General features: G+C 43.0%; 1 protein-coding gene across 3 annotated transcripts in view; it reads right to left on the bottom strand.

The window, feature by feature from the left end:
- AGL (amylo-alpha-1, 6-glucosidase, 4-alpha-glucanotransferase) overlaps positions 1–22601 on the bottom strand; it is a 419432-nt gene that overhangs the window by 330545 nt on the left and 66286 nt on the right. For all 3 annotated transcript variants that reach the window (XM_069232148.1, XM_069232150.1, XM_069232149.1), the window contains exons 4-5: positions 13757–13923; positions 13189–13392 (exon numbers count right to left, since the gene is read on the bottom strand). In XM_069232148.1, the coding sequence (XP_069088249.1) occupies positions 13189–13392; positions 13757–13923 (371 nt within the window). The remainder of the gene's footprint in view (positions 1–13188; positions 13393–13756; positions 13924–22601) is intronic.

Here is a 22601-nt window from a genome sequence, read left to right as displayed (position 1 = left end):
GAAAGGCCATGGTAGCACCTTTCTTTCTAGTGGAGTGTGCCTTTGGTGTAATAGGCAGTTCTCTTTTTGCTTTAAGATAACAGGTTTGAATGCACTTAACTATCCATCTAGCAATGCCTTGTTTAGAAATTGGATTTCCTGTAGGAGGTTTTTGGAAAGCAATAAATAATTGTTTTGTTTTTCGAATTAGTTTTGTTCTGTCAATGTAGTACATTAACGCTCTTTTGATGTCTAATGTATGTAGTGCTCTTTCAGCTACAGAATCTGGCTGTGGGAAGAACACTGGTAGTTCTACTGTTTGATTCAAGTGGAACGGTGATATGACTTTTGGTAAAAATTTAGGATTTGTCCGTAGAACTACTTTATGCTTGTGTATTTGAATAAATGGTTCTTGTATGGTAAATGCTTGAATCTCACTTACTCTTCTTAGAGATGTGATGGCAATTAAAAATGCAACTTTCCATGTTAAGTATTGCATTTCACAAGAGTGCATGGGCTCAAAAGGTGGACCCATGAGTCGTGTTAAGACAATGTTGAGGTTCCATGAAGGAACTGGTGGTGTTCTTGGTGGTATAATTCTCTTTAGGCCATCCATAAACGCTTTTATGACTGGTATCCTAAATAGTGAAGTTGAGTGCGTAATTTGTAGGTAAGCTGAAATTGCGGTAAGATGTATCTTAATGGAAGAAAAAGCTAGCTTTGACTTTTGCAAATGTAGTAAGTATCTTACGATGTCTTTGGCAGATGCGTGTAAGGGTTGAATTTGATTATTATGGCAGTAATAAACAAATCTTTTCCACTTATTTGCATAGCAATGTCTAGTGGTAGGTTTCCTAGCTTGTTTTATGACCTCCATACATTCCTGTGTAAGGTCTAAGTGTCCGAACTCTAGGACTTCAGGAGCCAAATTGCTAGATTCAGCGATGCTGGATTTGGGTGTCTGATCTGTTGTTTGTGTTGCGTTAACAGATCTGGTCTGTTTGGTAGTTTGACATGAGGCACTACTGAGAGGTCTAGTAGTGTTGTGTACCAAGGTTGTCTTGCCCATGTTGGCGCTATTAGTATGAGTCTGAGTTTGTTTTGACTCAACTTGTTTACCAGATATGGAAGGAGTGGGAGAGGGGGAAAAGCGTAAGCAAATATCCCTGACCAACTCATCCATAACGCATTGCCCTGAGACTGATCTTGTGGGTACCTGGATGCGAAGTTTCGGCATTTTGCGTTTTCCTTTGTTGCAAATAGATCTATTTGTGGTGTTCCCCAACTCTGGAAGTAAGTGTTCAGTATTTGGGGGTGAATCTCCCATTCGTGGATCTGTTGGTGATCCCGAGAGAGATTGTCTGCTAACTGATTCTGAATTCCTGGAATAAATTGTGCTATTAGGCGAATGAGGTTGTGAATCGCCCAATGCCATATTCTCTGTGCCAGGAGACACAACTGTGTTGAGTGTGTCCCTCCCTGTTTGTTTAGGTAATACATCGTTGTCATGTTGTCTGTTTTGAAAAGAATGTGTTTGTGGCTTATTATGGGTTGAAATGCTTCAGCGCTAGAAATACTGCCAATAGTTCTAAGTGATTTATGTGAAACTGTTTTTGCTGAGTGTCCCATTGCCCTTGGATGCTGTGTTGATTGAGGTGTGCTCCCCAACCTATCATGGAGGCATCTGTCGTTATTACATATTGTGGCACTGGATCTTGGAAAGGCCGCCCTTGGTTTAAATTTATACTGTTCCACCATTGAAGCGAGGTGTATGTTTGGCGGTCTACCAACACCAGATCCAGAAGTTGACCCTGTGTCTGTGACCATTGTGATGCTAGGCACTGTTGTAAGGGCCGCATGTGCAACCTTGCGTTTGGGACAATGGCTATGCATGAGAACATCATGCCTAGGAGTTTCATCACCATTTTGACTTGTATTTTTTGTTTTGGATACATGGCCTGTATTACATTGTGAAATGCCTGAACCCTTTGTGGACTTGGAGTGGCAATCCCTTTTGCTGTGTTGATTGTCGCCCCTAAGTATTGCTGTGTTTGACACGGCAGAAGGTGTGACTTTGTGTAGTTGATTGAGAAACCTAGTTTGTGGAGGGTTTCTATGACATACTTTGTGTGTTGTGAACACCGTTCTAGCGTGTTGGTTTTGATTAACCAATCGTCTAGGTACGGGAACACATGTATTTGCTGCCTTCTGATATGTGCAGCTACGACTGCCAGGCATTTTGTAAAAACTCTTGGCGCAGTTGTTATTCCGAATGGCAACACCTTGAATTAATGTACCCCTTGGAATACAAACCTTAAGTACTTTCTGTGTGAAGGATGTATCGGTATATGGAAATATACATCCTTTAGGTCTAGTGTTGTCATGTAATCTTGTTGTTTGAGAAGTGGGATTACGTCCTGTAATGTCACCATGTGAAAGTGATCTGATTTGATGTAGGTATTTAATGTTCTGAGATCTAATATAGGTCTCAGACTCTTGTCTTTTTTGGGTATAAGAAAGTACAGAGAGTAAACTCCAGTTCCTTTCTGTTGGTTTGGTAATAATTCTATTGCTTCTTTCTGTAGCAATGCCTGAACTTCTAGTCCTAGAAGATCTATATGTTGTTTTGACATATTGTGTGTTTTCGGTGGGACGTTTGGAGGGAATTTGAGAAATTCTATGCAATAACCATGCTGGATAATTGCCAGTACCCAAGTGACTGTTGTTATCTCCTCCCAATGTTTGTAAAATTTGCTTAGTCTCCCCCCCACAGGTGTTATGTGTTGGGGATGTGTGACTTGGAAGTCACTGCTTGTTTTGAGGAGTTTTGGGGCTCTGGAACTTCCCTCTATTCTTTTGGAATTGTCCCCCTCTATATTGCCCTCGAAAACTTCCCCGCTGATATTGGCTTTGATAAGTGGACCTTGCTTGTGAGGTTGTGGCCTCTGTAGGTTGACCTCGAAACCCTCCCCTAAATTGTGTTTTGTGAAAAGTGCCTCTGCTCTGTGGGGAGTAGAGTGCGCCCATGGCTTTTGCCGTATCAGTATCTTTTTTGAGTTTCTCAATAGCAGTGTGGACTTCCGGCCCAAACAACTGCTGTTCATTAAAGGGCATATTCAGCACGGCTTGTTGTATATCCGGCTTGAATCCTGACGTACGAAACCATGCGTGTCTCCTTATCGTTATTGCAGTATTTACTGTCCTTGAAGCCGTATCTGCTGCATCCATTGCTGACCGTATCTGATTATTGGAGATACTTTGTCCTTCCTCCACCACTTGTTGTGCCCTTTTCTGGAACTCTTTGGGTAAGTGTTCTATGAAATGCTGCATTTCGTCCCAATGAGCTCTATCGTATCTCGCCAAAAGTGCTTGTGAGTTGGCAATGCGCCATTGGTTTGCTGCTTGTGCTGCAACCCTTTTACCCGCAGCATCGAATTTGCAACTCTCCTTGTCTGGAGGTGGTGCGTCTCCTGAGGTATGAGAGTTTGCTCTCTTGTGAGCGGCCCCGACAACCACAGAGTCTGGTGTTAATTGCTGCATAATATAAACTGGGTCTGTTGGCGGTGGCTTGTACTTCTTCTCCACCCTTGGAGTTATGGCTCTGCCTTTTACAGGATCCTGAAATATTTGTTTGGAATGTTTTAGCATTCCCGGGAGCATAGGTAAGCTTTGGTATTGGCTATGTTGGAGGATAGTGTATTAAACAAAAAGTCAATTGGTTCTGCATGCAAGGTGACGTTATGAAAAGCAGCTGCCCTTGAGACCACCTGCGTGTAGGACGTACTGTCTTCAGGTGGCGACGGCCTCGCAGGGTAACAGTCTGGGCTGTTATCTGATACAGGAGCATCATAAAGGTCCCATGCGTCGGGATCATCTTGACTCATTGCAGTATGAGTCGGGGATTGCATCAGTGGTGGAGTGGCTACCGGTGATGTGTGCATTGATGGTGGTGGAGATGGGGGTGGAGTTGTTTGTCTTGCCACCTTTGCCTGTGGCTGCTTGTCCTTTTCTTGAAAGGCAAGTCTTCTTTTCATCTTAATTGGGGGAAGAGTGCTTATCTTCCCTGTGTCTTTTTGAATGTGGAGACTTCTTTGAGTGTAGTCTGGCTCTACTGATTCAAGTTCTTCTCCGAACTTATGTCCTTGCATCTGGGAGGACAATCCCTGTTCCTCTGTGTAGGAACCTGTTTTCGGTTCCGAGGCTGGATGTTTCGGAATCGAAACCTTTTCGGTCGCCTTTTTGGGCTCTGAGGAAACCTTCTTTATTTTCGGCGTCGTGGTGTCTTGGTGCCGACCCATTTCGGTGCCACTGTCTTGGTGCCGAATCTGCTCGGAGCCGCTGTCTCGGGCCCGAGATTGCTGTGTGGCGGTATCTCGACTGGAGTCGGATGACTTCGCCACAAGCGTGCCCTTTTTCGGTGCCGATGATCGGTCACCTATTTTTCGGGTTAAGCCATGGCCTGTTGACGGTGGCGTCCCCTGGGCTTTTGTTGTCTTCTCGTGAGTTTTATGTTTCAACGTCTTACTCTTCGGGATCGAGCTCGTCCGAGTCCTATTCCTGGATAGAGAAGGTTTCTTCTTCCTCCTCGAAACGCCCTTGTCCTGTCAGCGCCGACGCCATCTGCAGTCTTTTTGCTCTTCGGTCTCTTAATGTCTTCCTCGACCGAAACGCTCGACAGGCTTCACAGGTATCCTCCTTGTGCTCTAGAGACAGACACAAGTTACAGACCAGATGCTGATCTGTATACGGATACTTGTTATGACATTTTGGGCAGAAACGGAATGGGGTCCGTTCCATCAGCCTTGAAGAGACACGTGGCCGGCCCGACCAGGCCCCGACGGGGGATCGAAAAAAAACCAAAGGGCCACCGGAGCTCTTCAAAAGTTGGTGTTGATCTGTTGTAACTAACCCGATACCGAACGCAAACAATACCGACGATTTTTCCGAGATTCTAACTAACTTTCCGACCCGAAACACAGAGCGAAAAGGAACACGTCCGAACCCGATGGCGGAAAAAAAAACAATCTAAGATGGAGTCGACGCCCATGCGCAATGGAGCCGAAGTGGAGGAGTCCCTCGATCTCGTGACTCGAAAAGACTTCTTAGAAGAAAAACAACTTGTAACACTCCGAGCCCAACACTAGATGGCAGAATATGCATAGCATGTGTATCTGCAGCTACACATGCCATCGAACATATATTTTTACAATTTATACCCCAAAAAATTAAGAAAAGTAAGAACAAAATAAAGAAAAGGTTAAGAAAAAGAATAAAACATAGCAGCAGTAGTAATTCCTCCATCTCTACTGTGACGAAGAGGGAAAGAGATGTTTATGGCACAGGTAAAAAAGAGAATAGAAAAAAAGATAGAATCGAAGGTATATTGGGGAAAAAGAGATGGAATATAAAGAATAATGTAGTGGGGTGAGAGGAGAAGGAAGGGGTAGGGCTGAAAATGAGGAAACAGGAAGGGGTGGGGTTATGGGTAAAGTCCTGGTTTAATGGTGGAGGGGAAGAAAAAGAGAGGGGGAAGGAAGATGGTTATGAGGGGAGGGGGGACGAAGATGACTATGGTCAGGGATTAAGAACATCATCCAGGTTGGTTAGGTCAGCCTGGAGAGAGACGTTATAGGTGAAAAAACACATTCGAAATATGTCCACATGCATTTTAAATATGCATATATTTCATTTAGCAAAAGCTAATCTTGTAATTCGGACACTTCACATCCTTTAGGATGAAGCATGTTTATCAGGTTTATCAAGGTGATGGAAAGCAAGTTCAAAGCTCTGTAGTGGGAAAATAAAGAGATAGGTATGTTCCCCTTTGGAAAATAAAGATATGGGTATTTTCCTCCTGAGTTAAGATGGTTGCATAAGAATGCAGAGGTTATGGAAATGTTTATGCTAAAGTTAAAAACCATTGAGGTTGCATGGCGTACCAATGTAGGCACACCACTCCATATGTTGCAGGTTTGGAATAAATTACATACAGTTGGAAAGTAAACAAATAAAGCACAGAGTAATTATAATACATTACTGAGAAACACAATTAGTCTACTTGCACTGGCATAAGCATTTTCATCACACTGTCAACCTCCATTAAGTATTACAAAAAGTGATTATCTATTAGTTATTCAACTATATAAATGTATTCTCCCTGTTGCTTTAAATTTCAGCAAGGTCTCAAAAGGGAACTGGCGACGGCTTGGTCAGGAACAGCAAGGAATGAAATGCACATGTCTACTCTGCCTCGGACCACCTGACTTGGGCCCAGCATAGTTCGAACCAAAGCCCTTTACTCATCTCATGCTGCACTAAAGTGGGTGTGACGGCAGCTACCCACGGGGTCAGCGAGCCTGGCGGTATATAACGGAGAGCTGAATATACAAGTAAATCCTGTAACAGCAGCAAGGCCTCTTGAGAAATATAATGAACGTCTTTACACAGCTGATACATACCTTGTCCTAGATGCTGAATATTGCTTTTTTAACTTCATAAAAATACCCCCACATAATCTGCACAACTGGAAGGCACAAATACAGCGGAGGAAATGTCTCAGTGATTGATGATATGCCTTCAGAGAAAGCTCCGATGAGGACGGCTGTCCAGCTGAATTTTATAAAGCCACCAAAGCCCAGATTATGCACATTTTATTCCCGGTTTATCAAGAGTCTCTAGATGATGGTTTCCTCTCTGCAGAGTTCTTCAGAGCTCAAATTTCGGTGCTCCCAAAACCGGGAAAGGACCCCCTGGAATGTTTTAGTTACTGCCTGATTTCTTTGATAAATGTGATCGTCAGGAATGTAGTGTAGGTTTAGGTAGCGTGCTTGAATAAAGTTAACACAACTCTTATTCATTCCTCCCATGTGGGCTTTGTTACCGCATGCCTCTCGACCATCACTTACACACTTGCTCACATATTATTTTGCAGGTGAGGGACGAGTTGGAGGAGAAGGTCCTCCTCTCTTTGGATTCTGAAAAGGCTTTCAATCATGTTGACTTGGGTTACCTCTTTCAGACCGTGTAAAGGATGGGCATAGGTCCCGACTTTCTCACATTAACCAGGGGCATGTACTGTGACTCCACTGCATCAGTCCTCCTACTTTTACTCTACTGAGGCACTAGACAGGGGTTTCCGCTTGTCCCGGGTGTTGTTTTTGTTCGCTCTGGAGCCTCTAGTGATGGCGATTCATCCAACAACAACTTTGAGGGTATTCTCCTGACAGCAGGTGAGGCTAATGTCTTCTACTATGTGGATGATATGGTCTTGAAATTATCGAACCCATTCTCCTCTGCTGCCGCTCTGATTTCTCAAATGGATATTCAGTTTCTGGCTATAAGATAATTTGGTCGAAATGCGAGGGACTGCCTTTATCGCCCACCACCACGAAAGCCTCTCTGGGTAGCCCGACGTTCAAATGGCTTCAGTCCCATCTGAAAGAATCAGGGTGTATATTAATCGGGGCTTCGAAAACATGGTACAAAACAATGTGCAACCCATCGTGGATCATATGTAGCATGGTTTTAAAAGGCAGTTTGCCCTGAACCTATCCCTGTGAAGGTAGGGTCCAGATTGTCAAGATTCATGTTTTCCCCAGTTTAACTACAGCGTAGGAATGTTGCCTCTGGTTAGTTCACTCTCAGAGCATTCAGTGCTCCATCTCCAGATTCATTGAGGGCTCAGAAAGCCTGAGATTACACGGTGCTAAACTCTAATTCACGTCGAAAGAAAGGTAGTTTACATCTACTGCATTTGGAGGGAACCTGGTTGTTGCCGAGGCTGGCCCACGATGTGTACTGGTTGCCTACCTATAGGGCCACACCCTTATGGATGGTGCTGAAGCATCACATACTGCAGTCCTTCGGAGATCTGGCTGTTCATTACACTTTCAGACCTTCAATTACTCTCCTCATTAATCTGATCATTCACACTTTCCAGCAAGAGTGGCATCGGGGCTGTAGGCTGGAGTGAGTCCTGAGCCGTATTCATACTAATGCCCCATTGTGGCACAATGCGGCCATTAAGGTCGGTAGGAAGAAACTTCACTGGTCTATCTAGGTTACCCATGGTATCTATCACATTGAGGACCTTGTCTCTAATGGCTTTATCAAGCGGTTTCCTGAATTGAGATCGCAACTTGTGATTCCACCCTACCAACAATGGAGATACAATAAATTGTCCCATGCCCTATCACATGTCCTGGAGAACGCGCACACTGACCTCCCTAGCTTTCCCATTACTCAATATGTCCATACCTGGAAAATCTTTGGAGGGAGGACTATTTCAGGATTGTATGCCACATTGCTAGACTCCCGTTTCTCTGTTCCCACATACACAGCACAGCATGTCTGGTGAGAAACCTGTCTTAACACACGATTCATGGACGATGATTGATATACTCTCCTGGTAGATTTAAATAAGATAACAGGAAACGCGCCTTAAGTATCGTTTTTTTTTAAATCCTCCATCGCTGATGCTGGTCCCCAGCAGGATTACACAATGCCCATCTTAGTGTGGATTCACGTTGTTGGAGATGTGGATTACCCATGCAATATAGTCTATATTTTATGGGAATTTGATCTACTGAAGGCTTTCTGGTCGTAGGTTTGGGACAATATGAGAAAGGGACTCGGGGTAGGCAGACTTTTGGCAGCTCAGCTAGTGCTCCTTCATGATACTTCTGACCTCCCTTTAGGGCCCAACACATTAATAGATGGTTCTCCACCGCTGGAGGGATTGCTAAATTGGTGATTCTGCATCTTTGGAAACTGACTAATATTCACTTTACAGACCTAGTAGAATAACATATTATATAGCATGCTCTGAGAGCCTTATTTACAAACTAAATGACAAACTGCTGATATTTGGTGATGTTCGGGGTTCTTTTCATAAAGACTGTTTTGCCGAACTCAACCATTCATTTAAGGTGTCTATGGTGAACCTGTCCTGCTTAATGGTTCATACAGACCCCTATGCTCAGTCCCAGGCCCCTTCCTCTTCAGGTTCCCCAGTTTTTGACCCCTATTGTTGTTGGCTTTTGTTAAAAGAAGTAGATGAGGAGAGAAGGCCATCTTATGTTATTTGCTCCCATGTGGGTGTTAAACCCTCCCATCCTTTCTCCTTACTGCAGGTGTTTCCTTTTCCCTTTTCCTTTCCTTCCTTGATGGTTGTGGTTTTCTTTTCTCCTCCTTTCAGTTATTATTTAGTAGTTGCCATGATGAGGATATGGTATACAGATGGATTTTGGGTTAGCATTTTAAATTTGTTGACTTTCTCACGCTGCGTGGTGATTGGTATCTGTATTTCTTGTTACAGTAACAAGGAAAAGTCAATAAATAATTGAAATCAGAGATGCACGTGTCTACTCTGCCTCCAAACAGTGGGCGTCTGTTCAGCACAGCTTGAGTGGGGGGGGGGCGACAGCAGCTACCCAAGGGGCTGTGAGACTAGCAGCAGATAATGGAGATCTTCATATACAAGTAAATCATCCTGTAACAGCTGCAAGACCTCTTCAGGCCCCAGGGACCCACGCACAGAGCAAAGCTGCTACATGAAGGTTTAGTGAGGAGGGAAGGTTAAAGGAGATATTGAAACTTCATGCTCTGAATCATGCAATAATGGCTATTCGTTGTTAGAGTGGGGACTCCACAATGTTCACCGGCTAATCACCCTCTAACAATGACCAGCTGCAACATGTTAAGCCGGCCTCTGCTCTAGGTGATATTCGTCCATGAGCAAAAGCACAGTGTGGTCCAGCCACAGTCATTAAGGGCTTTATGGTGCGGTTGTTCCAGAGCCTGAAAGACAATATCGCATCACAGTGTGCTAATCTAGATACAGCACTTCAAGAGGTGAAGAAAGACATCAGTAAACTAGGGTGTATCAGGGCCCCCAACTTGAGCATTCCACAGACAAAGGCTCAATGGAGCAGTCTTTCTTGAATAAGATATTGTACAAACAAAACATAATCCTCAGGGTAAAATATGAGGAGTTAGACAACCACCCACGTTGTGGCAACATTCACAGCCGTTGGGTCCCCTGGGGAGAAGAGACCCCCAATATTGAACCATATGTTCAACACATTGGCCTGGATTATGACCCTGGAGGTCCATGGACCGCCAGGGCCACGGTCGTGGTCTCACTGCCGCGGAACCAGCAGTGCAGGCCGCCATATTACGACCAAGGCTGGTTGGCCACTGCCTAACTGCCACATCCCCACCTCGCTTTACACGGCCCGCCGGGATGGAGGTTTCCACCTGCAGCCCAGCGGGAGTCGGTTAACCGCCGAGGTTATTCCGACTAGGGACACCGTCAGCATCTCACTGCCACAAAACGCTGGTGGAAAGGTATCCCAATGGCAGGAACTTGTGTTCCTGTCACCAGGATACCCCCCAAACACCTCCGCACACAAGTATGCATGCACCCACACACAATCACACACCACCACTCACAACACTCACCCCATAGACACGCATACATACCCATACGCATCACACACGCACGTAGACACTCTCCATCCCCACCCCCTCCCTTCAACTACATTCATACATCACAACCCACAACCCACTTCACTCATCTTCACACAACCACACTCGCCATCCCCAATCGTACCTCACCGCACACACACAATATACACATACAAACATAAACACACCTGCACGCACTCACTTATTCACACACCCCTTGCCCCTTACACATTCACCCATGCGCACACCACCACCCCCGTCCACATACACACACACGCATCACCACATTTACACACAGACACACATATGCACAATCCTTCCTCCTCCTACCCCCATTCATGACACGCAAACACACTCTCACGCACACCCAATTATACCCCCCTCCACTTGCAGACGACACTTACCTCGTTTGACGAGGTGCTCCTTCGTGAGGGGACGGGACCTAGCGCTCGCACCGCAGGCACTGCCACACCAGAAAAAGACTGCCACACCAAATTACTGGTCGTAATTATGTGGGCAGCCTTGTTCTGGCGTGGTGGTGTCAGCAGTGAAACCGTATAAGTGCCGCCGAAGTGAATGCTGCCGGATATCCGGCCACGCGGATATCCGGGGGCCGTCATAATACGGCAGTCGGAAGACGTCCAGCACTGGCGGTCTTTCAGTGCCTGCGGCTCCAGCTGTCTTTTGAAAAGACAGCCACAGTCATAATGTGGGCAATAGTCAATAAGAACTGGGGGTGAATGATCCAGAGTAGATAGAACCTTTCAGGAGTCATAGAAAAGCCATCTTGGGACAAGCAAGGATTGAAAACCAATTATTCTGACCAAAACATCCATTTTCTGCAAAGGGAGAGAATCCTGGAAGCAGTCAAGAAACAGGAGGACTTCTGATTTGAGGGCTCGATGGTCACTCTGAATATCTCCGCCTGACACTTCAGAAGTGCAGATCATTTCATCTGTTCTCTAGCTTTCAGAGCGCCAACAAAAACAGCTCAGAGATTGTGACGCCCATTCATAATCTTATTTGAGGGAAAGAATCAGTTATACTAACCTAAATTCCTAAATGTTGTTAAAGAATTATTCGTTGTCCTTGGTAAGACTCCCACCTGACACAGAGCACAGCATGATCTCCTGCGCTCAAACAACACCAACAATAAGGGAGGCAGAAGGAAGGAAGCAATCCTGTCTTAAGCATAACATAAGGAACAAGTAGAGGCCATACAGCAAACCATGATGGCAGATTCATCCACTTGTGAAGAGACAAAAGATAACTTTAACTGCAACAGACAGCAACTGACTGAGCATGGGGTCCATGTTACAAGGTCCACGACAATTGAGTTACCCAGTGTGGTGGAGGGGGTGTGGATTTCTTTGTGAATAGATCAGCGGGGGTTTGCTTTTAAAAAATATATATTTCTTTATTGTCATTTCTTGTTTAAGACAACCATACATGAGATAGTGTAAGCCTTTAAATTATCTTTGCATATTTCAGGATAATGAAGAAAGAACAAAAAGAACTGTTGTAAGAAAACTCACATTAAGGTCACCAGGTGTATGGCTAATACATGAGGCATTTAAATGTTCCTTATATGATTAAATCTTTGCTGCAAGAAAGCTGTGTTATTAATATGCTATGAATGACAGTATGCCTCTCAGTGAACACCATTTGCACGGTCGTGCACAACATATAACACAAGTAAAACCTGGGTAGCTGTATGCAGTAGTGTTGTTCATTAATAGTATCCTTGTATCATTTATGAGGTGAGGGATCAAGTTGAAGTGGTAAAGTATTAATTTATATTCCCTAAAGGGGCCTCCTTGTATTGAGTATTGTACCACAGCATGTGCAAAGATGGCAAACCCGTCTGCCCACCAGAGGCACAGAAGTGGTAAGGTTCGTGTGAGATTCACAGGGCTAGCGGTTCCCCAACTGGGATGTTGTTACTTGATCTCCCGCTATGGCTGTCATCTGTCTCATCGCTTTAAGTTATAGTCTCGACCTTCTCCTGCAGGCATATCACGTATACGTCCCATATGGCACTCATTCCTTGTCTCCCTATAGATTGCTTCACAAACGGAAACAGGAGATGAAGGTGCTGCACAATATAAAGATCCCCGCTGTGAAAAAATACAAGGGCAGTCACTGGCCAATGATTTTATACTTTACTTTGCACTCCTGGAAAAACATTTTACTGTGAATTTACTGAGGCGGCAAGGAGGTGTGGGGACTATTTTATTTCTTATATTTTTCTTCTTGTACTACAACACAATAAACATTCACTGAACCAGAAAAGGCAGTTATTAATGTTCTTTGAGGGTGGAAAGTAATATCAAAACGTTTCCTCACTTCTGATATGAGACAAGCTGCAGCGTTCAATAATTCTTTTGCAGGTGTCAGACAAAGAATTTAAAATTACATTTTGTGGGGTGTTTGAGGAGATGGGATTCTTCAATGCTGGGACTTACTCAGTAATTTTACAAAGAGCAAGACTAAATAATCATCCTGCATTTGGAATCAAGGAGAAGATATTTATTTTTTTACTTACAGTTAAGAAAAACATTACTTCTATGTGACTCAGAGAATAGAGAGCCAATCACATATTACATTCAGTATTTAAAAATGCCATGTATCACACAAGGCGAACAGCAAAGATAATATTAATTTTAAAAACTATCAAAAAACTTGAACCAGGAGATAAAACCACTATACAAAATGTTTAAAAAAAAGTAGGGAAGCTCGTACCAGTATGATTGTAAACAACATCTGTAATGCACAGCATGTTCCATTCTTTTCTCAACTTTTCCACAAGTTTTCCAACGTCGCTCCAAGTGTACTTTTTACCAGTCTTAGAGAAGTCAGGATTTAGTTCCAGTTGATCGGCCAAGGAGTAGCAAGATCTGGAGGTCCCAAGAGTTTGCAATGGTGTAAAATGGATCATGTTATAGCCTACAGTAAAATACATAATAATACAAAATTACATATTATGCAAGAGTTACTAGCGTATCACGGCTTCGAACTATGAGCAGTACTTTCCATAATCTACCACTTGGTTAATGATTCACTCAGTTTGACAACAACCAACTTGAAGAAATTACTGAAGGAAGCCCTCTGCGTACAGAGTATTCATATGGTGCAAGGAATGCTAGTGCATTTCCCTGGTTTACGAGTCTTAAAGAAGTAATTAAACAGTTTGATCACAACTTAAACTTCCTACATACAGAAAACTCGACCTACCTGGGTAAAATAAATTATTAGCCTTTTATGATAGTTCAAATAAAAATTTGATTAGATTTTATCAGAAAAGGGTCACCTGATTCTTTTGCAACTTTAAGTCTGTCTTCCCATTCATCAAAGGGTCCCAGGCACTTAGATAGGAACGTCTGAAGAGTAACACAGTCCAAATGTAGCACATGATTATCTGCTCCAACGCGCAAAACAGGATCCACAACTATATATCCACCACCACTCTTCTCACTCCTAAAAATAAAATAAAGAGTTTGGCATCCACAAAATAACAAGCAAGCACGAGTCAAAAACATGGCTCTATGATGCAAACATCAGAACAGCATCTTTCAGAAATAATTTGATGAAAATAGACCATTTAATTCCTCAGATACCAAATCCATCTTTCAGAGCAGAAGCTGGAACCTCCCATTGAACAGATTCCAAAACCAAAAACGGTCCATAACTTGACTTCTTACACAAAGAAGTTTGCAAAGCACATCATGCAGTCTTGTGACGGTGTCATCATGCTCTTTCAAAAGTCTTAGATGGTTTGATGTTAAAAGACATAGGGTCTGATGCACAACAGACTTTGCATTTGCAAAGCAACTACACCAGTGGAACTGGCTTTGTGAATGCAAAGTCTAAATTCCCAATATGAAAAATGATTCACAACAGAGTCCAAATGGAAGTATTTTGATGCCTTGCAAGGGAATGGCAAAGAAGTGTTCCTTCTCCCTTGTGATACGCAAGGCAATGCCCAAATGGTTTGGGATAGTTTTTTATTTTAAGTATGCAATGACAGTGTAAGCTGTTAAAATTAGAGAGCTTTTGCTGTGCTTGTTGTAGTAAATAAGACTTCAAGTGAAAAAAAACATAAGTTTATTATTATAATTATAGACCGCTGCGATGTCGCAGCCACCGCCTTCCCACCGTCCTCTCGACTCGTAATGTCTCGAGCACGCTATAGAACGCGAGTCGCGAGGACGCGGCATAATACCACATTATCCTCTTCCCTTACAAATGAGCAAATAATTTTTTTCATTACACATTACTCATCAAGCAAGCAACCTACAAGAGGACAATAACAAAATAAAATAAAATAAAAGAATACAAAGCATTAAGGAAAATAAAACACACAATCATAACACAACTAATACATTTAATCAGAAATCTAACACAATGGATGAATACACAAAGTTAGCGGTATCTCAAGGGTTTCACCCTTTGTCTGCCGCTTCTGCGTACATAACGTTCAAGAACAAATTTATTAACATCTCTTGGATTCATTTCCTCAGTAACGGGTTCACTGTGAGATGTTTGCTCTGACACACCATAGATTAATCAGACTTACACATTTTGTTAGGAATTTCCTTGACCTTAACCACCCTTCCACCCATTTTGCATATTTACCCTAACAGCATTACCACATACTTTGTCAATTACCATAGGGTCTGCAAATCTCTTTTCTCCTTTCTTCCTGTGAACAGGAAATTTGATTCTAATCTTATCCCCTGCTTCAAAGTGATGGGGATAGACCTTCTTAGATTAATCAAAATACTCCTTTTGCTTTGTCTGTGCCATCCGAACATTATTCCTGACAACATCATCAATCACACTCAAATTGCTTTGTTTAACCCACTTGGACATCCAACCAGGACAGATCTTAGAAGATGGTTTCCTTCCACACAACAGTTTGAAAGGAGAAACACCTGTAGAAGAATGGGGGGTTGTGCGATAAAACCAAAGCAATAGTCCGTACAGAAACTTGAACATTTGACTTGTTAGCAATAGCCTATTACACACAATTCCCCAACACTCGATTCATGCGCTCTACAAGGCCATTAGTTCGAGGATGATATAGTGAACTCTTTTTATGTTTGACATCACCTTCTAGTAAAAATTCTTTAAACTCATGACTAACAAATTGCACACCATTGTCAGAAACAATAGCCGAAGGGAACTCTTCACGTAGAAATACATCTCTCAAAAATTCAATTATATTCTTTGATGAAGGATCACTTATAAATTTGATTTCAGGCCACATAGAGTAGTAGTCAATTAAGACTACAGCAAACCTAAATGAAATTTGTAAGGCACTGAAGGGACCAATAAGATAAATTCCCTGCTTTTCCCAAGGTCTAGAGGGTAGTTCAATAAGTTGTAACCGTGGGATCCTCACCTTAAACCCCTTTTTTACAACTGTTGCAAATCACACATTCATCCACACAAACTTCAACACATTGATCCATTCCAGGCCACCAAAACGTTTCACGTAATCTGCGCTTAGTAAGTGTCCTGCCTAAATGACCCTCATGGGCAGCAGCAACTATTCTTTTCCTCAGGCTCTCCGGGGGAACAAACCTCTCACCCCTCATAAGAATGTCATCTTCAACTGACATTTCACTTGACACTTTCACGTAAGTTTGGAATTGAATCGGCACGTTTATTTCTCTGGGCCACCCTTCTTTTACAAATTTTATAACCTGAGACAACACCAAATCTTTCTCCCATTCCCTCTTCCACTCACATTCACTTATCACACACATATCTTCTAGATCAACAGCTGCTATAAAACAGTTATCAACATCATCCTCCTTTTCATCCTCACCAACACCCGCTTCTTCAAGCGTCAGAAATCTAGATAAAAAACGGACTTCAAAGTCATATTGTAATAATTTTGTGACTAATCTAGAAATATGAGGTGTTAATTCTCTGATTTTGTCGCCAGTCAAAATAGAAACAAGGGGACTATGATCTGTGCACAACACAAACTTGTTTCCCCAGACATACGGATGAAACTTCCTTATAGCCCACCAACATGCAAACAATTCTTTTTCAATAACAGAAAAGTTTAATTCAGATCCTCTGAAAAACCTTGATGCATATCGCAAGGTATTTTCCACACCTTCTTTCGCTTGAGTCAATACCACACCCACACCCACACCGAAACTGCTCGCATCCACAGTTATAATACACTGCACATCTGGATCAAAAAGTTTCAAAATGCTAGGCCCAACTAATTGCGACTTGACCCACTCAAACGCCTCCTGTCAATCCTTACTCCAATCAAAAACAACATTTTTCTTTAACAAATTTGTCAAAGATTGTTTTAGCAGCGTAATCACTCATGAAGCGTGAATAAAATTTGCACAAACTAATGAAGGACTTCAACCCTGTTTTGTCAGATGGTGGAGAAGCATTCCTGATCGCTTTGACTAACCCTGGTTTGGGTTCAATTCCTTGTTCGGAAACAACATGTCCTAAATATTCAACTCCATTGCGCAAAAATTGGCATTTCTCACTTCTAAGAACCACTCCTCTTTCCTGCATGATTTTTAACACTCTTCTCACAATGTGATCATGTTCCTCTTTGGATGCTGCATGGATCAAAACATCATCTTGAAATACAGCTACCTCTTTTATGTCCTATAACATCCGAGACATAACTCACTGAAAAACAGCTGCTTCCGAAGGTAACCCAAAAGGCATCCTGCAATACTGAAATGTACCTAAAAGGTAAAACAAAAGCAGTAAGATGCCTTCAAGCTGGATCTAAAGCAATCTGATGGTACACCGCAGCTAGATCCAACCTGGAAAACCATTTTGATTCACCAATAGTGGCCAGCATCTCCGTAATTTTGGGTAAAGGATGCAAATCTACCCAAATATGTTTATTTAAACTGTGAAGATCAACACAGACTCTCAAATCGCCATTTTTCTTCCTTGCAACAACCAAGGGAGACAACCATAAAGAGGAATCTATAGGTTCAATGATACCCTTCTTACACAAATCCTTCAACTCCTTTTCCAGTTTGTCCCTCACACTAAATGGTACACTCCTAAATTTACGTTTCACTGTAATGGCTCCCTTCTTCACTTTTATCGCATGAGTAAATCCCTCAATGGTGCCCAATGTTTCCAAAAACACAGACGGAAAATTCTTTATTATACTGGCTCCATAATCACTTGATTCCACAACAGATACCTGTTCCTTAGTGCCTGGCCTCAAAACCATTTGAAACAAACCCTGATGAAACCAACCCAACATGTTTAGTCCTTTGATCGCTACGTAGATTTTGCCAAAAATGTTTCTTCCCTTAAACTCAAGTACATCTTCGAAATATCCTGCCAATTCAATCTTTCTCCCTTCATAGGACACAGGTGCTCTGTCAGGTGCACAGAGAGTTCTCTCTCCCCAAACCTCCTTGCATAGTTCTTGAGTAATCATTGTGATCCGGGCCCCAGAGTCTACTAAAAGTTTGATTACTTTGCTACCAACACCAATTTCAACATAAGGATCTACACACATAGTAGGGTCTCCAGTCACTATCTGATCCTCTGTGACAATTACCAGGTCCCTGAACTCTTCTTGGATTCTATCTTCATCACCATCATCTACTTCCCTGAACTATTTAGACCTGAACTATTTGTATGCCTCCCTGAACTCTGTTGAGAACCAGCAATTATTGTGCCACTCTGACACACTTTGGCAAAGTGCCCAACTTTATCGCACTTCCTGCATATGGCATTCTTAGCATGACAGCCTCTTCCACTCTTAAAATGGTTCAGATTACCACACTGGAAACAAATATTGTTTTGCTTAAAAAATGGTTTGGAAGAAGTCTTCAGCCACCGGCTTCCCACCGTTCTCTCGACTCATAATGTCTTGAGTGTGCTATAAAATGCGAGACGTGAGGACGCAGCATAATACCACACTTGTTCATGTGGCAGACATTGGTCCCAACAACTCACTACCTCACTTTGCATTCAAAATATGCCACTGTTTACTTTAAGGTATAGGGCTCACCATGCTGCCACAGTGCAAATGTGAATGCTGAGATGCAGGTCTTCTGTCCCTTCTAGGACTCCATATCTACATTCACTCCTTTTCAAAAAGAGTCTGAATTTAATAGTATTCAAGAAGTAGTCAGATAGGGACATTTGGCTAAATAAACCGTTCTGGTGCAAGGGCCCACAACATTGAAGAAGAGGCTGGTTGCAATGCAATGTAAAAATCAAGCTGTAAACAGCCACTCATGTGCATCAGGCCCGCTCCCATGGCTCTACTTTGTCTTCATTAAGTACTGGGGATGTATATCTTGAAAAAATTGTACCTACCTGAAAGACATGCATTTGGTTGGCATTGGCATGTTCAATGGAGTTGGCCCCGCAGTGGGTTGAACACAATGCCCTGTAGTCAGCCCCAGATGATTGCGGCCAAAGAATATGCCATGGGTGGTGGCCACTTGTGGTTGAGCTACAGGCCAGACCCATGGTGAACTCCTAGAGAATACGGATAGAAGCTGTATGCAGCTGGGGTCGGTGTTCCATGGGAGGTCAGGAGTAGGGCTTTGCTGCATACTAAGCCCCACAGCAACCACCGCTGTCCATGCCTACGGCTCTGGTAACATTCTTGGGAACCACATCTTATGAAGAATCAGAAGTAGAGCCTCTAAGAGATTTAGACATATTTCAGCAGGTGGTAAACCTACTATTGCTGTGAACAATTTGTGACATAGCGGGTACAGTTTGGGAATATTTACTAACCCCAAGAAAGAGGAACGGGAAGCTGTGTACCTTGATACCAAAGATTCCTTGTTCCATGTTCAGAAGGAAACTGTGTCAAAGACAGCACTGGCAGAATTGGGTTCTCTTCCACAGGTCGGCCATGAAAGAGTCCTAGATACCTACAGGTTCCAGCATGAGAAAATTAAAAGTGATGGAGACATATTTTATACTTTGTAAGATCTTCCCCAAAGTGATGCTGGTTACAGCTTGTCAAAAATCTGCATCTTCTTGCCTTATAATTTAGAGTATCCATGTAGGTAAACTTGTGCCAATGTAATTTTTTTTTAAACTCTTTTCTATTGAACCTTATCAGATGCCATTGCAGCCACAACACCGCAAATCTTACATTTGATAACACAAGAAAAAGGACAAAGTGGTAGTGGTTAAAATGATTAGGTAAAAACGTGGAGCCACTGAAAAAAACATTACAAAAATAGTTCAAACTTACGAATGCCAAGTTGCCAAGTGCCTCTCTAATAGCTTTAAAAAGGTTCTGTTGAAGATTTCTTAAAAGCATGAAAACATGAATGCAGAATGGGTTACATGGAATAAGGTTGCGGAATAAAGATTTTTTTCACCAAATCTCAGTCTGATGACTTAATCTCAGTCTCCCTCTCTGTAGGTCTCTGCAGAAGCTCATAGTCTAGCCATATAAATTCAGTGTATGAGAGTGACGAGACTGAGACTGACTGCTACAGCAACAGAGCCTGAATTCTGTTTATGAAGGAGTCTTCAAATATCAGAAAGATGGTCAAAGCCACTTCTCCTAGGGAGCTCACAAAGGGAGTCTGAGGCTTCCTGCCAGGACTGCTGCAAAGGCTTATACCATGCAGCCTAGTGTTACTGCATCAGTGGCTGTGGACATCTATGTAGCTCTTCAAATTGGAAGATTCACTGAAAGTAACAAAGCATGGGGCACCAGTCTAATTCTGAGAAAGAAGGACACAAATATATCTTAAGTGCAGACAGTCTGTAGACAGTCCGAAGAAGATGATGAAGCAAAATTATGTAAACCTACTAAAATAGTTAGGTCAATGGGGCTCCGATGCCCCATGTATCTATGTACATTACATTCAATGCAGACATTCTAATCATATGTCAACAGTTAGGATCAACCTGCAATTTCAAATTTTGCATGGTGCCTCATCCTTTTGTAGAGGCTTGTTAGAGGCTTGAATAATGCAGATTGTAAAATAAGTGCTTACTCAGCAACCTCAATCCCAGAAACAACTTAGGTTTTAAAATCTGCCCTACATAGATACACACGTGCAACGAATGGTCTTGCACACTTGTGTAGTGTTTTATATGAATAAGCTAATTTCAAATGGTAGGTAATTCACCACTTCTAGCGACTGTTGGCTCTCAACCAAATTATAAATTGTATCCAAACTACCTAAATGGGCCAAAAGGCCTTTGCTGGTAGACAGAAATATCATCCTGAAGAGCCTAAAATATGCAGCCTGTCTCAGCAGTCTACCAATTCCTTGGTATGAAAATAACCTTTAAGGTCAGAATTTTATGATCTAAGGACTTATTTCATCATTGCATTCCTCACTCTCTTCAGTGCTAAAATATTACAATCACTTTTATACCCGACAGACTTAGGGTGGTCATCCCCCAATGTTTTGCCTGCCTCCCTCCTTTTTTCTGACCCTGTTTTTGCTGGTTTTAGGACTCTGCGCAATTTAACACTGCTGACCAGTGCTAAAGTGCATAAGCTCTCTCCCCTAAACATGGTAACATTGGTTTCTACCCAATTGGCATATTTAATTTACCTGTAAGTCTCTAGTAAAGTGTACTACATGTGCCCAGGATATGTAAACTAAATGCTATTTGTTTCCTTGCTGCACTGATTGTGCCACCCACATAAGTAGCCGATTAACCATATCTCAGGCCTGCCATTGCAAGGCCTGTGTGTGCAGATTCACTGCCACTTCAACTTGGCATTTAAAACTACTTGCCAAGTCTTAAGCTCCCCTTTTTCCACATTTAAGTCACCCCTAAAGTAGGCACTAGGCAACCAATAGGGCAGGGTGTTATGTAGGTAAAAGGCAGGACATGTACTTATGTGTTTTACATGTCCTGTAGTGAAAATCACATAAATGATTTCTCTGTGGCCTGCTCCTCTCATAGACTAGCATTAGAACTGCCCTCCCATACTTTTGAGTGGTAGATTCTGATCTAGAAGGAGGAGCCCTGTCATATTTACTATAGCCAGAATGGTAATAGAAACTCCTGCTCACTAGTGAAGTTGGATTTAAAATTCTATTTTAGAAAAAAAAACACTTTTAGAAAGTGGGCATTTCTCTGCACTTACTGCCATCTGTGCCTTACAGCCCTGTGTCCAATTCACGGCCGGTCTGTGCTGGATGACATCACCCCATGTGCATTCCACCCAGACAGCCAAACACAGAACACTCAGTCACATCTGCATTCATCTGCATACTGAATAGACCTCCCTGGGAAGGAAGGGTGGAGGGGATCTCTCTTACACTTCAAAGGCCAGTGGCCTGCCCTCACACAAAGGACTGATACCCCCCACACCGGGATCATGGCAGACAAGACTGGGCTGAAAGAGAACTTGTGCACTTCAAAACCACTCTTTGACGTTTCTTCCACTTCAAAGGCATGTTTATGTATATGAACTGGGTCTCTAACCCCACTAAATCAGACACGTCTGGATCTACACCTGAACTCTGTCAGAGGAGTTGCCAGGCTGCCCAAAGCACTCATCTGGACTTCTTTGCTGAGAAGCACTGCTGCCCTGCTGTAGCCCTCCTGGATTCTGACTTTGCTGGAAGGACTCCGACTTCCTCAAAAGTACTCTCCAAGGGCTTGAATTGAGCTTGCCTCCTGTTCTGAAGTCTCAGAGCCAACATAGACTTCACCAGCTAGCTTTTTGCTAGTTTCTGACTTCAGAGACGCTAGGAACGACTTCAGCGACGCCAGCACCAACCCTACAGCCTTCTCCCATTTTGTGGGCATTGCTGCACTCAACGACCGCTGCCTGCAACGCAAGTCTGACGTTACCACAACACCACTGATGTCACGCAGGGTCATCGTGACACTGCAAAGTCGACACATGATGTCTTGACCAACTGGATCCATCGACCTCGCTGGTTCACAAGGAACCAACACATCGCCACTGATGCAGCACCAGCTCCCCCTGCAACTGGTCAGAACCGACGTCTCGCCTCCCCCTGCCTCACAGTGCAGAACGGACACCTCATCTCCCCGGATGACATAAGGGACTGACACCGCACAGGCCCCAAAGATGCCTCATCTCCCTGACTCCGTGCAATGTCTTTTCTTCTTTGTTTCCAAAAGGTACTGTACCTGGGGGTCCGTGCAACTCCGTGACT

The sequence above is a fragment of the Pleurodeles waltl genome, chromosome 4_2 (genome assembly GCF_031143425.1).
Source record: "Pleurodeles waltl isolate 20211129_DDA chromosome 4_2, aPleWal1.hap1.20221129, whole genome shotgun sequence".
In the NCBI taxonomy this organism is placed as follows: domain Eukaryota; kingdom Metazoa; phylum Chordata; class Amphibia; order Caudata; family Salamandridae; genus Pleurodeles; species Pleurodeles waltl.
Note: the sequence above shows the minus strand (reverse complement) of the source record. Positions and strands in the feature narration are given on the sequence as shown.